The sequence below is a fragment of the Dendropsophus ebraccatus genome, chromosome 4 (genome assembly GCF_027789765.1).
Source record: "Dendropsophus ebraccatus isolate aDenEbr1 chromosome 4, aDenEbr1.pat, whole genome shotgun sequence".
Classification (NCBI taxonomy): domain Eukaryota; kingdom Metazoa; phylum Chordata; class Amphibia; order Anura; family Hylidae; genus Dendropsophus; species Dendropsophus ebraccatus.
Window position 1 is genome coordinate 154,035,831 of NC_091457.1, and position 15,428 is coordinate 154,051,258.

General features: G+C 38.3%; 1 protein-coding gene across 7 annotated transcripts in view; it reads right to left on the reverse strand.

Moving 5' to 3' along the window:
* LHX9 (LIM homeobox 9) overlaps nucleotides 1-15,428 on the reverse strand; it is a 48,542-nt gene that overhangs the window by 5,856 nt on the left and 27,258 nt on the right. For 5 of the 7 annotated variants that reach the window (XM_069967513.1, XM_069967510.1, XM_069967512.1 and 2 more), the window contains 2 exons: nucleotides 14,441-14,637; nucleotides 12,137-12,394 (listed from right to left, as the gene is read on the reverse strand). In XM_069967513.1, the coding sequence (XP_069823614.1) occupies nucleotides 12,137-12,394; nucleotides 14,441-14,637 (455 nt within the window). Of the gene's footprint in view, nucleotides 1-12,136; nucleotides 12,395-14,440; nucleotides 14,638-15,428 lie in introns of those variants that run through there. The other 2 variants (XM_069967515.1, XM_069967514.1) reach the window with 1 other exon arrangement.

A 15,428-nucleotide genomic window follows, 5' to 3' on the forward strand; every position in this document is an offset into this window, starting at 1 on the left:
TATATAATCCACCGCGAAAGAAAGAAAAAAAAATGCATCGGAATCTCATAGGATGTTTATGTTTTCGGCTTCGCTACTTGACCACAGTCGCTATAAGTCTAATGATAGTAAATAGGGATTTATTTATGCAGGTTTTCCGGCACAGTGTTCTGTGCCCCTGACTTCAATTAGAAAAAATATGTATATTTTTATTGGTGTGGCAGTGGAAAAGAATGATCATGTCAATTAATAATGAACGAACAGCGGCCGTTATTAATCTTCCAATGCGCACACAGATGCAGTCTGTACATCCATGGTGTGTATGGAAATCAATTCTTAATTGCTTTCCAGACACCCTGAATGGGCCGTAAGGAGCTCTGACGGATGCAGGAACATACAAACACCTGCTAAGCAACGACCGTTGTTACAATGCATTTAAACATAGCCTAAAAACAACATTGTGGGATAATAGCCTACGGCTGTTTTTGCAATGGTTTTTTTAAATCATTTTTTACAAAAAAAAAAACAACGGATAGAAAAACGTTAAGTTTTTCATTGACTTCCATTGTAAAAAAAAACAAAAACGGATCAAAACAGATTTTTTTAAGAACACAAAAAACGTAGTTGATGTCATTTTTGTGTCCATTAAAAAAAAACGGATCCGTTTTGATCTGTTTTTGTTTTTGTTTTTTATAGTGGAGTTCAATGTTAAAACGTTTTTATTTGAAAAAAGCTGATAGGAAAAATGTAGTGTGAATCAAGCCTTAGGGACTTTTTCTAGCACCCTAAAACCCTAAAAACATCTATGATAAGTATATATATATATATATATATTATTTTTTTGTTTGTTTTTTTTTTTCATTGGACAATGCCAAAAAATTAATTTAACTCAATATGATACTTGAAGATTTAGTCATTGAACATGACGTGATTTTTGAAGCTTCGCAGTATAGACGACGTATTCCAACAGTACTATGCCTCAGTGCCTCCATTTAAGGAACGTAAGTTGGGATTTCCGTAACGCGCTGAATAAATAACACAAAGAGGTACGTGCAGCAATCATATTACAAATGTGAAATGGCCACCCCAAAGCACTACTCATTCTCACTACTGTGTACATCCTCCTGTCCACCATTAAGTTCCAGCAATGACTTTAAAAACAGTTTGCGTTTCACTATGGGGGGGAAAAAAAAAACCTCCGCATCATTTAATAGTGCAGCATGTTAACTTCTAGGATCTCCTGTGAACCCCCTTTAACGTAAAACACTAATTCAATGTGCAAAAACTTTATTTAATCAAGCAAAAAACATGGATTCAGAGCGTGGTAGACAATCATTGAATTGATAAAAAAAATAACATTCACCAATGTCAAAGGCATTTGCCTAAAATACAGAATGTCAGAGAATGGCAATGGATTGGTTAGACCTATTGATCTCTTCTTCTTAGAATTGTACTGTGTATACTATGGGGGAGATTTATCAAACAAGGTGTAAAGTAAAACTGGCTCAGTTGCCCCTAGCAACCAATCAGATTCCACCTTTCATTTTCCAAAGAGTCTGTGAGGAATGAAAGGTGGAATCTGATTGGTTGCTAGGGGCAACTGGGCCAGTTTCACTTTACATCATGTTTGATTAATCTCCCCTTATTATTTTTATTGTATCCTGGTGGGGCAGAAGTTGCATATATCACCTTTAAGGAACTATAACAATAAACAGGCCCGAAACATCTGTATGGAAGTTGCCATAACAGAATTTGAACTAAAACTACAGGTTAGACTATTGATATACTATAAATAAGAGCAATGTCGGAAATACATTATATTACTTATCTAGAATTACACCCTGTATTCTAGCTAACAGCCACATTTAGAAATTGGCTGGTTGCCATTGAAATAAGTCAGCAAACTCACCCCCAACAACTTAAAGGGATTATCTGGGATTAGAAAAACATGGCTGCTTTATTACAGAAAAAGCGCCGCTCCTCAGGCTGTGTGTGGTATTGCAGCTCCGTTCCATCAAGATAAATGGAGAACATTGCAATACTATGTTAGGCTGTTAATATACTAGGCTTTACACAACGTATGAGACCCGCCGTTCTGCATGATCTTTGCAGCCGCAGAGTTCTGATGCGGGCGCACCCGTGCACGCCCGCATCAACACTCTCCACTGCACACTATGGAGCGAGTAGCCGGAGCCGCTCGCTCCATAGTGTGCACTGACAGGGTTATTATGGCCGCTATTCACTGAATATCGGCCGCAGAAAACTGACATGTCAGTTGTTTGCGGTGCCGCTAGGGATCCCGGCCGGAGTGTATACTATGTGTATATGCTTGGCTGGGATTCCATAGACAGCAAGGTAACGTTTATTTTCGTAATAATCACGGCCGTTGTACAACGGTTTTACCAAAATATACGTTGTGTGAACATAGCCCTACACATTCTTTAGACAAGTGTGGTGACATTTTTTTGGAAAAAAGCAACTATATTTTCCTGACACTGGATAACCCTTTTAAGTTTAACGTGGTTGAACAGCAAATTTTGGCTACATTAGATGCAAAGCAAGATGTCAGCAAAGAATGCTGCTCTGAAGCCAGCACAATTTTGAATGCAGCTTCAGACTATAATACAGCCTGTAAGTCGTTGTCTGTACAAGAAAGATAAAGCAATGTCTTTTTTAAAAAAAAATCTCTCTTTTATTCCTATTGTTTTTGGAAAGGATGGAGTTAAAGTGTAGCTGTCATTTAAAATGTTTTTACAGAAATCAATAGTACAAGCAATTTTAAGAAACTCTGTAATAGGTTTTATTAAGCAAAAAAGACTTTTTCTGTACTTAAAAAGCAGCCCCCCCCCCCCCCTTCTTATCTGTTTTTATTAGGCAAAACCATGTTTATTACAGAGAAGTAAAGATGGGTTTGCTGAGTCCATTATAACCTATGGAGGGGGGAGGGGCCGAGTGGGATGAGTGAGCAGGAAGAGGAAACAAGCAGCTGTACAGTTTAGAGACTGTCAGTGCACATGAAATGCGGGATTTAGAGGTCATAAAAGTGACTGCTTGTCTGGAAACTTGGGGAGAGTGCAGGATGTTGTTTTGTACCGCCCTGCTTTTCTCCTCTCTGTGCTTACTCAGCCGCTTGGCCCCTCCCCTCTCCATAGAGCATAATGGACACAGAAATCCTGCTTCTTCTGAAGTGAAGGGGGTAGAAAAATAGCTTTTTGGATGCAGAAGAAAACTCTTTTGCTTAATAAAACCTATTACAGAGTTTCGTAAAATAATTTTTAGTATTGATATTTATTGATTTCTGAAAAGTGACATTTACACTTAAATACCTGTTATGTTAGGTGTAAATCACACTGATTGGATTATAACTCTAATGAATTCACAGGATACAATAAAAATAATGAACAACCCTTGCACATGAGATATTTTATACAAAAGTAACAAAAATAGTATATATTAGAAATAGTCGATGTTCGTCTGGTACAATCTGATTATTAACAAATTAAAAGAAATTCCATGAAAAAAAAAAAACAAACCTTACTTTTCACAAAAAAAAAAATCACAAATCATATTTTGCTTATTTCCATATAACCTGAAAAATAGATTCTAAAACATGATTTTAAAGTAATATTCAGGATATGTACAATCATGATTGTTTCTTACATTTAAATATGTCTTCTTTTTAATAAAATATTAATGTTTAGCTTTTTTTTTTTCCAAATATTACAAAATTATTTTTATTCAAAGTTTGATAAATTATAAAAGGAAAGACAGAAATCAACATGAAAAAAAGAACATGAATGGGTGGAATGAGATTGACAGTACATTGGACAAGCAGCAGATTTAGGCTATGTTCGCACACGTCCGTCATTCAACAACAAATAGCTGCCATTATTTTAAACCGATGGCCGTTAATCATTTAATAATGGCTGTTGTTTTAAAATAACATTCATTATTTGCCATTTAATGACAGACGTCCTATTAAAAAACGGCCGTCATTTTGACGGTGTGTGAACATAGCCTAGAACAGAAGGGTAAAACTAGGTAATGTAGAAGAAGAATATTTTCTGAAGGGTAATACATTAATGCCAAACCAATCTAAGGCAGGGTTAACAATGTATTTTTGCAATCTGTTTTTTTCATCCGTTTATGCAATAAAACGGATGCATTTGTGTGCATCCATTTTTATCTGTTTTTGCATTGACTTCCATTATAAAAAAAAAATGGAGCAAAAAAAAAAACAACAACAGTCGACTACATTTTCGTGAAACAAATGCATTTTGATCTGTTTAGAAGAAGGGATTAAAAGAGATGCACACAAATGCATTCGTTTTTTATCAGTTTTTTTTCCCCATAAAACGGATGGAAAAAAAAAAAACGGATTGCAAAAACGCTGTGTGAACCCAGCCTTAGTGGACAATTTTTTATGGGAGCTGAATGTGGTTGCAATCTAATCACAGGGGAATGATTGCGCTCGCAGGTCATCAACCAATAAACAGATCTAAAAGAAAAAAAATAGTTTCAAAAAAGGTTTTTTCACAACTCCTAGCTATAGCTATAGGCAGACTGTGGAAGATTATCATTATGTTAAGGTGTTGTTGAGTATATGGGTGATATCGCCCTTGTCAGCGGCCATTTTGCTTCTATTCTTCTCAACGTGAAGCTGAAGGATTGTTGTCATGAACAGAGCCCTTTCCTAATGTGTTTTTTTTTATTATTTGTTATTGTTGGACATCTACCCTTTAGGGGTTTTTTTCCCACTGATGGCAGAAAGTCGGAAAAACATGAAAAATTCCCAAAACTTTTATAAGAAATTACAAATCACATGAACTTGGCATTTTTATTTCTAATGGGGTTTTCTATCAAAACTGACATGATATTTGGTGATTCATTATGGTTTGAGTGGCTTTTTTGACAGGTCAACACAGAAGATGCTGGTAATATCCAAGAACTGGGGAATGCATAATGTGCTCCAACCCCCCCCCCCCCCCCCCCCCCCGAAAAAAAGGAAGAAAAAAAACTAGCTGCATATATACATCCAATTTTATGAGCCCTTTAAGGGTGGAGTCATACATTATTTGCCAAAAATTTGACTTGGCCAAAATTTTTCTTTGCTAAATATTCAACTAAATTTAACTTGAAGAAACCCACACGTTTGCCACCAGAACAACCACATTCAGATGGAACTGATTTTTAAGGCGCAAACATTTCTGCTACAAATTTGCAATGTGTGAACCCACCCTTAATATATCTGAAAGAGGTCGCGTGACACAAGACCCTCCTTCTGGTCATTTTACACCGATAGGGCTTGTATATCATTGGGCAATCGATTTACATTTTGGGATCTGGCCTATAGATCTGATCTTGCATGTAATGAGGCATTAAACTAATTTTGAATTTGATGTTAGGACCATGGCATTTAAGCATGTTCCATTGACAACTTTGTCCAGTTGAACAAAAAGATCAGGCAAGATCTGTCTCCCAACAGATAAGGTTTGGAGGTCACCAACCACATTAGTTGGCTGGTTATGGCAAAATTGGCAGGTTCAGCCAACATTTTCTTGTGTCAAAGAGAATAGATGAGTGTGAGCCAAAGCCTCCAATTGGGTCACCATTTCCAGATACTGTCTGAACTAGACTGCAAAGAGCTAAGCCCTCTTCTTCCCTACTATATTACTTACAGTATATGATGCCAGGGCGGTGCCTTCCTTCAGTGCAACTTTTTGGCAAGATACCCGTCAACCAAGAGGTGCAAAAAAAAAAAAAAAAACTTGTCTATCAAGATACTGTGATAAATTTGGGGCATCTTCTGACTTTTCTCATTTTAATTTCTCCAAATTTTAAATAGTATTAGTAAATCTGCCACAATAGATTAGAGACATGCTACCGGGTTGCGGGAAATAGAAAATAATACATACTTACCTAGCCCTGGTCCACCCCTGCTCCGCACCTGCATGGTGCAATCATCAAGGTTCTGCTCCTGTGTGCTTGGTTTAGAAGCAGGAAGAACAGAGAAGATGGGGGAACTTGGCTAGGTGAGTATATGTATATTTATTTCTATTCCCCCTCAGTTCGGCAGCATACCATTTTTATTTATTTTTTTCTCAAGAGCTGGAATACCTTATCTCTCTTTTTGTATAATCGATCTGTCATATATACATTTGTCATGACTCCCACATTGCACCTCTGTGAGCCTTTGATTTCATCTTGAGACATTGTGGCAGATCGACTAATACCTATAGAATAGGATAAACTTCTACCAGTCTAAGGCTATGTTCACACACAGTATTTTTGCTCACTATTTTGGTCAGTATTTTGCAATCAAAACCCGGAGTGGACTAAATACACTGAAAGGCTATGTTCATATACTGTTGAAATTTAGTTGATGGCCGTCATTTTACAACAAATAACGGCCTTTATTTCAAAACAACAGCCATTGTTTTGAAATAACGGTAATAATTTGTCATTAAAGGACGGCCATCCGCTAAATTTCAATAGTGTGTGAACATTAAAAAAAAAAAAACATTGGGTGTATGTCAGCTCACCTGTTTTGCTCCGGAACCAAATTCATTAAGGGAGGTGCATGGATCCTGGGTAGCCAGCCCGCATTCAATAGAAGTCCAAGAAAAAGATGTGTAAATCCAGCATTTCCAAAAATAATCGTTACAATCTAAACTTTATTGCATATCCAAAAAGATTTTAAAAACTCCCACTTGGGGGATTTAGCGCACATGCGTGAAACACGTCATCTAGTCAGTGTGTTTCCCCAAGTGGGACTTTTTAAATCTTTTTGGATATGCAATAAAGTTTAGATTGTAACGATTATTTTTGGAAGTGCTGGATCTACACATCTTTTTCATGGACTTCTAGTGTGTGAACATAGCCTTTCTGTGTTTTTAATCCACTCCTGGTTTTGGTTGCAAAATACTGAGCAAAAATAATGTGTGGGAACATAGCCTAAAAAAAACACTAAACACATCATAGTAACTATAAATCCATCATAGGGAACTGTAGGAACACTGTAATATTGCAGACTCAGTTCAAAGTTAGTGAAGTCACATTGGAGGTCCCAAAGCTTTGTGCTAAGAGGAAACAGATAAAACTCTAGATTTAGGTCTAAACATGAATGAAGAAGAAAATACCATGTTAAACAAAACCAGATCAAGAAAAATAGCAAAAAGTATCTGCAAAGTTACGCAACGGTTTATGTAGATTTTAACTGCGAAGTTCAAAAACAAATTTTCCTTTAAACTGTTCAAAGTGATTTTCATACGATGACATTTCACATCAGTGAAGCCGGGAAAAAAAACAAAAAATTCACTTTCAGAAAGAGAAATGTAAGATCCCTGTGTGACAGAGGCAAAAAACGCTGCATAAGTAAATTTTGCTGAGCTGTACATGGAATTTCTTATATGCCATGTTCCTGACATCTCGTATTCTCTGAGAATTTGAAAATAAGGTTTATACTGATTATTAGTGTCGAGCAAGCGTGCTGCTCGTGGTGCTCAGGTAAAGGTGGTCACACACCTACAACAACTGAGGCCAAACAATCGTCTTTCGGACATCAGTTATATTTCCCACCTGCTGCAGTAACCTATCTAATTTTTTCCTGTTTATATTTTCTGTGTATATTTCGTTGTTTTTTTGTTTGTTTTTTTTGTATTTCATCCCTTGAAATGATGTTTAATCGAAATATACAAAAATTGGAACAAAAAAATGCTATAGGTTTCTGAAAGACACATTAGAATTCCGACGGTATGCTGGCAATTGCAGGCCTACTGCCAGAGTTCTAATGTGTCTTGCAGAAAACTATTACTATTTTTAATTTTTGTATATTTCGTTTAAACATCCCTTCAAGGGACGAAATATACAAAAATTTGAATGAAAAAATAAAATAGGTTAACCAGGCAGGGGCACTTGGTTGAATGCTCGAGTCTATTGATTTGAATGGGGTTCCTTGCTTGAGTCAAGCACTACAGCTTGAAAAATGTGAGTAACAAGCACTTGAGCATTTTAGTGTTCGCTCAACACTACTGATTATTTAATGTTTTTTTTCCTTGTCAAATAATCATAAGGTTCCATCTGATCAAAAAAATTGCGTAAGTTTGGTTAGTTTACTATGCTGGTAATTCAGTGCTCGAGAAATGGTTTAAGGCCAAGTTCACATTAGTGTATGGTTTTACATTTTTGATCATACGTTATATATGTTATATATAGAATCATGAAAGTAATGGAACTTTGATATTGGACCTATAGACTTCGATTACTCTACAGTGCCTTTGTATGCCTCCTAACAGAGGCTTTGTTTTTCTTTTTAATGTAGGATGCGGTAGGAATCTGATAAAAATGTGGCATGCTCCATCAGAGGCCATATTGTGAATGAATTTTTTCACTAAAATATCTCTTTATATTATGACCCTGTACAAGGCCATGTACTATGTGTCCCCAAGGTCCAATAATACAATGACAGATTCCACTTTAGCATGGCTCTGACCACATCCACATTCTCGCCAACAGTTCCGATCTTGTCAATAAAAGTCTACTGAAATTGGAGTATGTAATCCGCAACCAAAAGTGCCAATTTTGGAGGTGGCTATGTTCAAACACCATTAAAATGAGGTCCGTTTTTCTTGGATGGACGTTATTTTATGACAACAGCAGTTATTATACGTATTACATAGACATTATATGACAGAAGTTATCTGCCGTGAAATAACGGCTGTCCGGAAAAAAAAAACAGCCATCATTTGACAGTGTGTGAACATAGCCTAATAGTCCGATTTTGCCTCTTTAAACATTGTAAACGTACAATTTTTTTTAACCATTTAAATGTTATATTAATTTAATCAACAAGTCAATTTTTGGCAAAAGAATTTTAGGGTGGACAGAGCTCATGCTACAGCATCGGCTCCTCAATACAGACCGAGAACCAATTGTGTAAAATCCTGTCATTGTTCTAAACACTCAAAGTCCAAGCAGTAAAAAAAAAGCAAAGAAAACATACAGCACCAATGTGCTAGTGGCCTCCATACTACAGAACTACAATGGCCTCCATACTTCAGAATTTTTCATGGTTACGTCAAAATATTGAAACATTGGCTCCAGGTTTTGTGGTTTTGTTTCCTTTACAGAATGGCAAATAGTCATGCAAAATATATTTTTTTTTTGGGAAATTTGCTCGTGGTCCTAAGACTTTTTCAACAATTTAAACTTTCACAAATTACACAGTTTTAGTTAAAGAGAATCTGTTGCCAAGTTTTACCTCCCCTAAGTAATATATAAGTATATCTTCCAAAAGCCCCGGTTTTGAATAGGTAAAAATATTCACATGTTGAATCAATCTAGAGTCCTCTATCTGGATTAGGAGTCCATGACATGTAAATTGGCAAAGTTCATCCCCACCCTTCTATCCTTATTGGTGGCAACAGTGTCGGACTGGCCCACCAGAGGACCGGAGAATCCTCCGGTGGACCCCCAGCTCAGAACCTGCAGTAACACTGACTGACATGTTATTTCTCACTGGTTATTCATTGGTGGGCCCCAGATACCCCAGTCCGACACTGGATGGCAACATGGTCGATGACGTCACCAGCAACCCTTCAGCCAGAGGAAGATATGGGGCCAACAGGAGAAATATACGAATATTTAATCTGAAATCAATCTCGGTTGACCAATGGGGCCATTACTGTGGTTTTTGGAGGTAAAACGAGCTAACAGATTCACTTTAAGGGGAAACATCCAACATCATCCAATAATTTCCACTTTGTTGACTGACTGACATATGCACTCGTTTTTTTTTTTTTGTTTGTTTTTTTCAAGGTTATGGAAATAAGTATAATATAATTTCCTAAGAGGCACTTATAAGAATGGACACATACCTAAATATGCAACTAAAAAAATAAGGGAGAAATCACGTGGTATAGGCCCTTTAGGGTATGTTCCCTGTAGTATATAGGCTGCGGATTTTATTATTAATTTACCAGCAAAATATCTGCGAAGAAAAATCTGGGGCATTAGATCAGCAACATATATAGTAACTGTGAACATGCCCTTAAAGGGGATTTCCAGGGAAAATATACTGATGAGTTATCCTCAGGATAAGTCATCAGTCACTAGTCAGCAGTTTGTTGACACCCGCCACCATCACCGATTAGCTGTTAAGTGCCCTTACTATATAGTGAATAGGGCCAGAAGCAGTTGGCTCCATTCACTGTGTAGTGGTGATGACGTGTAACTGCAGTTAGATTCAAGTGAGTAGTAGTACAGCACACAGTAAATTGAGACAACTGTTTCTGGCCCTGTTCACTGCTTAGTGAGGGCGATCAGCGATTGATCAACTATACTGTGGATAGCTCATCACTAGGTTTTGCCTGGAAAATCCCTTTAAGGTGGTTTCACACAATACAGGATTAGATGCAGTTATTAAGTCAAAGCCAGAAGTGGATCCAACAAGATTTACATTTCCTACTTTCTCTGGATCCACTTTTGGCTTTGGCCCAAAAAACTGCAAGAACTCAGGGAAACCACAGTATGGGAGTTTCACAAAAGTTATCCAGTTTTTGAAGCCAAAGCCCAGAGTAAATTACCTACACTAGAGAAGTAGATATCTCCCCTCTCTTTATGATCCTCTCATGGTGATGGCATAAAAAACTGCATAAAACCAGCATTAAAATGGCACATGTGAACCCCTTTCCTGTGTACAGAAAACATACGAAAACTGTGTTTTATAGGCTTGGCTAGTGTTATATCCGTGGAGGTCTATTACTCTTAGGCAAACAATACACTTCCCGGCAGCGGCACTGCCGGGAAGTGTGGCATAAAACTTTTTGTTTTTTAATTTCCACCTTTACAAAGCCTGCCATACACATTAGATAACTGTTGGCCAAACAGCTATTCTTCCCAATATCCCCATACACATGCACACTTGGTTCAATGGTGGGGACAAGCCGCTACCAGAGACCTCTGGAGGCCTCTTACCTCCATCAAGAACAAAAGAATCAGGCATGTTAAAATCCAGCCTAAGGGAAATTCGGGACACCCCCCCATATACATTAGAGGGTCAACCAGTCCCACCAAAATTTCAGCTAACATTGATCTAATGTGCATGGCCATGTGACTATCATATCAGGATATACCCTAAACATTGAGGGAATTACCCTTTAAGTCTCTTGCATTATAATGATCCAAAAGCACCAACCATGTCACACAATAATCATTGCTATTCAAGCTATTCGACATGGAGGCGATTTGGATCCTCATAATACATGATAACCGTGAGCACAAAGCCAGAGGTAGAAGTGCAACGGGGATCGGGCCTGTAACTTCAAGCACTGATAACTTGACAAAGAGGTTTTCGCATTTTTCCTGTACACCAAAGGGCCTTTTATATAACACTTCCAGTACTTCTCCCAGTCATGAGTCTGTTCACTGTCTATTGACTGTCAAAAGGCAGAGACGGCGACTCTGCGTTGAGAAAGCAACTGGTTGCTACAGATCGGTAAGAAGAAGAAACGGAGGACAGCCATGTCATTCCATCGGAGGCAATAGATTATAATGACATCAAATATAGTTAGGAATTTTTTGTGAAAACCGGAGGATTATACTGGATACTGGCCTTTAGACTGCTCCAGGCCAATTCTATTCTTGAAATGCAATGATTGTTGTGATGTTACCAAATAGGCAGCCATTTTGAGAGAAGGAATGGGGATGTATCGGTGAAAAATCACAGTGAGAAGAGTAAGACATAGGTGCAGAGGGTACCACGTGGGCCTCAGTCCCTGCAAAGTAGGACTATAGCACTGCACCGGGCTCCAGCACTGATCTAAGTTTGATATAACTCAGGAATGAATCATTGACAACATAGAGCACAATTATATATGACTGTATGCCTGTCCCGCACCTCTGCCCTACACAACATCCATCTATGGGGGGGGGGGGGGACCCATGAAGACGACACCATGCTCAGGCAACAATGACAGCACATAAGAGAGGCCTATATGTCGTGATAAATTCACTGAGTGATGGTAGAGTTGATTCTTCTTCTTCTAAAACGTTCGGTTGATAGATCCCGACTAGAGAGTTAATGCACAGTATTGCAACAACAAAAAAATAAAATAAAATAAAAAGAGACAGCAGAAGACAAGAAGTGTCTCAGTACACGTTAAAAAAGATTGGTGAGTGTAGTTTGAGAAGGGCTTCCGGACTCATGATTGTCCATGTTTGGGGTTACAGAGGCCCCGACATTGAGGGAGGGGCTGGTGAGGTCTGATAATGTGGATGCGCCACCTGTTGGTGTAAGTGCAGCACTGTCCGCTGAGGCTGGAGCGCTGAGAGAGGGACCTTCAACCTTATCGCCTCCCCCATTTTCCTGACGTAAAAGATTCCTTCTGAATTTCGCCCGTGCGTTTTGAAACCAAACCTGCAAACCAATCCCAGGGCATTCCTTTTACCGATTATTTTTTATTTGTTTTTTTTTTCTACCTGTTTCTACCTATTTTATAAAAAGAAAAAAACTTACACCTTTTCAACAGATGGGTCAACAAAAGGGCCAACTATTCTACAGCCAGAAGTCACGCTCAGACTTGTGTGGGATCTACATGAGTTTTTGGCCGCCATAAATCCTGCAGGAAACATTTAGGAAGTCTAAAAGAAAAATCTTGGTTGCGGCTTGCAACCAATCACTGCCCAGTCATCTTTTTTAGCGAGCAGAATATGAATTGTAAGCCGCATGGTGATTGGTTGCTATGGGCAACAAAGAGTTCTTCTTTTACACAGTTTCCTTAACTTCCCTCTGTGGCCATGTTCATGTAGTGCAGTTTATGTTTTTTAGGAATTTTTTTTTGCCAATACCAGAATTGGGTCCTAAACACAGGGAAATTATAACAGGAAGAATTAGGCTTTGTTCACGTAACGAGCTGGGGTATGTTTCTTGGCATAAGTTCTGCTGGGCCTTGTGGGGGCTACATTACCTCCTTCTCACTTTTTCAGCCGCTTAAAGTGGAAAAAGTCACATATTTGTGCAAAAATTTGTGCAGTAAACTGGCATCTAGGAATAATAAATCCGCCTTAGTCTGCATTCATTCTACCCTCATGCTGGCCAATCCAACAGCAAACACCAATGGTGCCCAACAAACTCCATTGACTTATAGTGGGGTCCATTGGGAAAAACAGCGTTACGTGCTGAGCTTTTCTTCACGTCAAATTTGAAAAAACTACCAATGAATAGTGCCTAGCGAACACTTGCCATTTGACTCCCGGCGGATGAAGAAGTTGCATGCCTTAAAGGGGTTATCCAGTGCTACAAAAACATGGCCACTTTCCCCCTCTCTTGTCTCCAGATTGGGTGGGGTTTTAAACTCAGTTCCATTGAAGTAAATGAAGCTTAATTGCAAACTGCACCTGAACTGGAAACAAGAGAGGGGGAAAAGTGGCCATGTGTTTGTAGTGCTGGATAACCCCTTTAAGGCTGCCAGGAAAACTGAGCGGACTGAGATTAACTTTTCGGCTTCGGAGAACGCTACTGAACTCGAATAGTTTGACAAGTCCGCTCAACACTACCAATAGAGACTCCAGATGGTCCAAAATACAGCAAAATTCTAAAATAAAGACCTAGGGGCAGCTTTATGAAGCTGTCTTAAAACCAGAATGTCTCTGTATCCCATAGCAACCACAGCAACCAATCATTTCATTTTTCTAGGGCAGAATATGAAATGAAAGCTGCGCTGTGATTGGTTGCTATGGGCAACAGGGGCAGGGGAAATTAAAAAAACAATAAGATGATTTGCTCATAGCAACCAATCAGAGCACAGTTTTCATTTTAACAGAGCTGTTTAGGAAATGAAAGCTAAGTTGTGATTGGTTGCTATGGGCAAATCAGACAGTCTTTGTCAGGCATTGGGGGAGCATTCTTATGTTGCCCTTAGCAACCGAACAGGGCTCAGGTCACACCACAGTGTCTGCTGTTTTGGCAGGAAATGTAGGACTGCATGTTGTGCTATTCTTTCTGTCAAATCTGAAAGAACTACAAACAGAGGCTATGGATTAAGCCTCTGATATGGGTGTGAACTCGACCTTATACTTCAATGTCCAATCCTGGTATTGGCTAAAAAAAAGAAAAGGCAAAAACATGGCTGTGTGAATAGACCTGTATAAACCTAGACCCAGGCCTAAAACCTTAATGAGTCAAAAACAAACATAAAAAGTTGTAAAAGTGCATGATGGGACTATGGCGGCCTGCTATTAAGGTTTCACTACTCAGAGTAGTGGAAAATATAACTGAGAGCGAGTGGTTCCTCCCCTATGTCTACCATCAAGAAATATTACACCCCATACCTACTGCTATAACATCCAGTCAACATCGGATCTGACCCAGAATACAAGACAGAAATGAACGATATAAAGGGGCCAATCTAACAAACCAGGGGCACCACAAGACATTGCTACCGAAGGAGGAATGGACGCTCACCTGTAGGACCCTTTTGGTTAATCCTGTTTTTTGAGCCAGTTGCTTCAAATCCTTTGCGTCTGGATTGTGGTTTATAGCGAAGTATGATTTCATGGTGCGGAGCTGGTGATGCTTGAATGAGGTACGCATACGTTTCGTCTTCTGGGATGGAGGATACGACTGGTCTCTGTCCAAATCTGTCTCATTCTCATTGCAACCTATAAGGAAAAAAGCAAAAAAATTATGTGCAGGGGACTGGGAAGTCAGGTTTACTGTAGAGACAGACAGACAGACAGACAGATATATAATAGATAGATAGATAGATAGATAGATAGATAGATAGATAGATAGATTGATTAATAGATAGATTAATTGATAGATAGATTAATAGATAGGAGATAGATAGATAGATAGATAGATAGATAGATAGATAGATAGATAGATAGATAGGAGATAGATAGATAGATAGATAGATGATAGATAGATAGATTGATTGATAAATAGATAGATAATAGATAGGAGTTATGGTGCGTTTACACAGACAGATTTATCTGACAGATTTTGGAAGCCAAAGCTAGGAGTGGATTTGAAAAGAGGAGCAATCTCAGTCTTTCCTTTATGACCTGTTCTCGGTTTATAGTCTGTTCCTGGCTTTGGCTTCAAAGATCTGTCAGATAAATCTCTCTGTGTAAACGCACCAATAGATAGATAGATAGATAGATAGGAGATAGATAGATAGATAGATAGATAGATAGATAGGAGATAGATAGATAGATAGATAGATAGATAGATAGATAGATAGATAGATAGATAGGAGATAGAAGATAGATAGATAGATAGATAGATAGATAGATATAGATTATTTCTGCCACTTGCACACAGCTAGACTTATTTATATGTAAATGGCTCAAATAAACATTTTCTGCTTTGCAAAAAGAGACGCTATCAACCTTAAATATATACATACACATAAATAATCAGAATAAATAATCTGAAAACACACAAATCA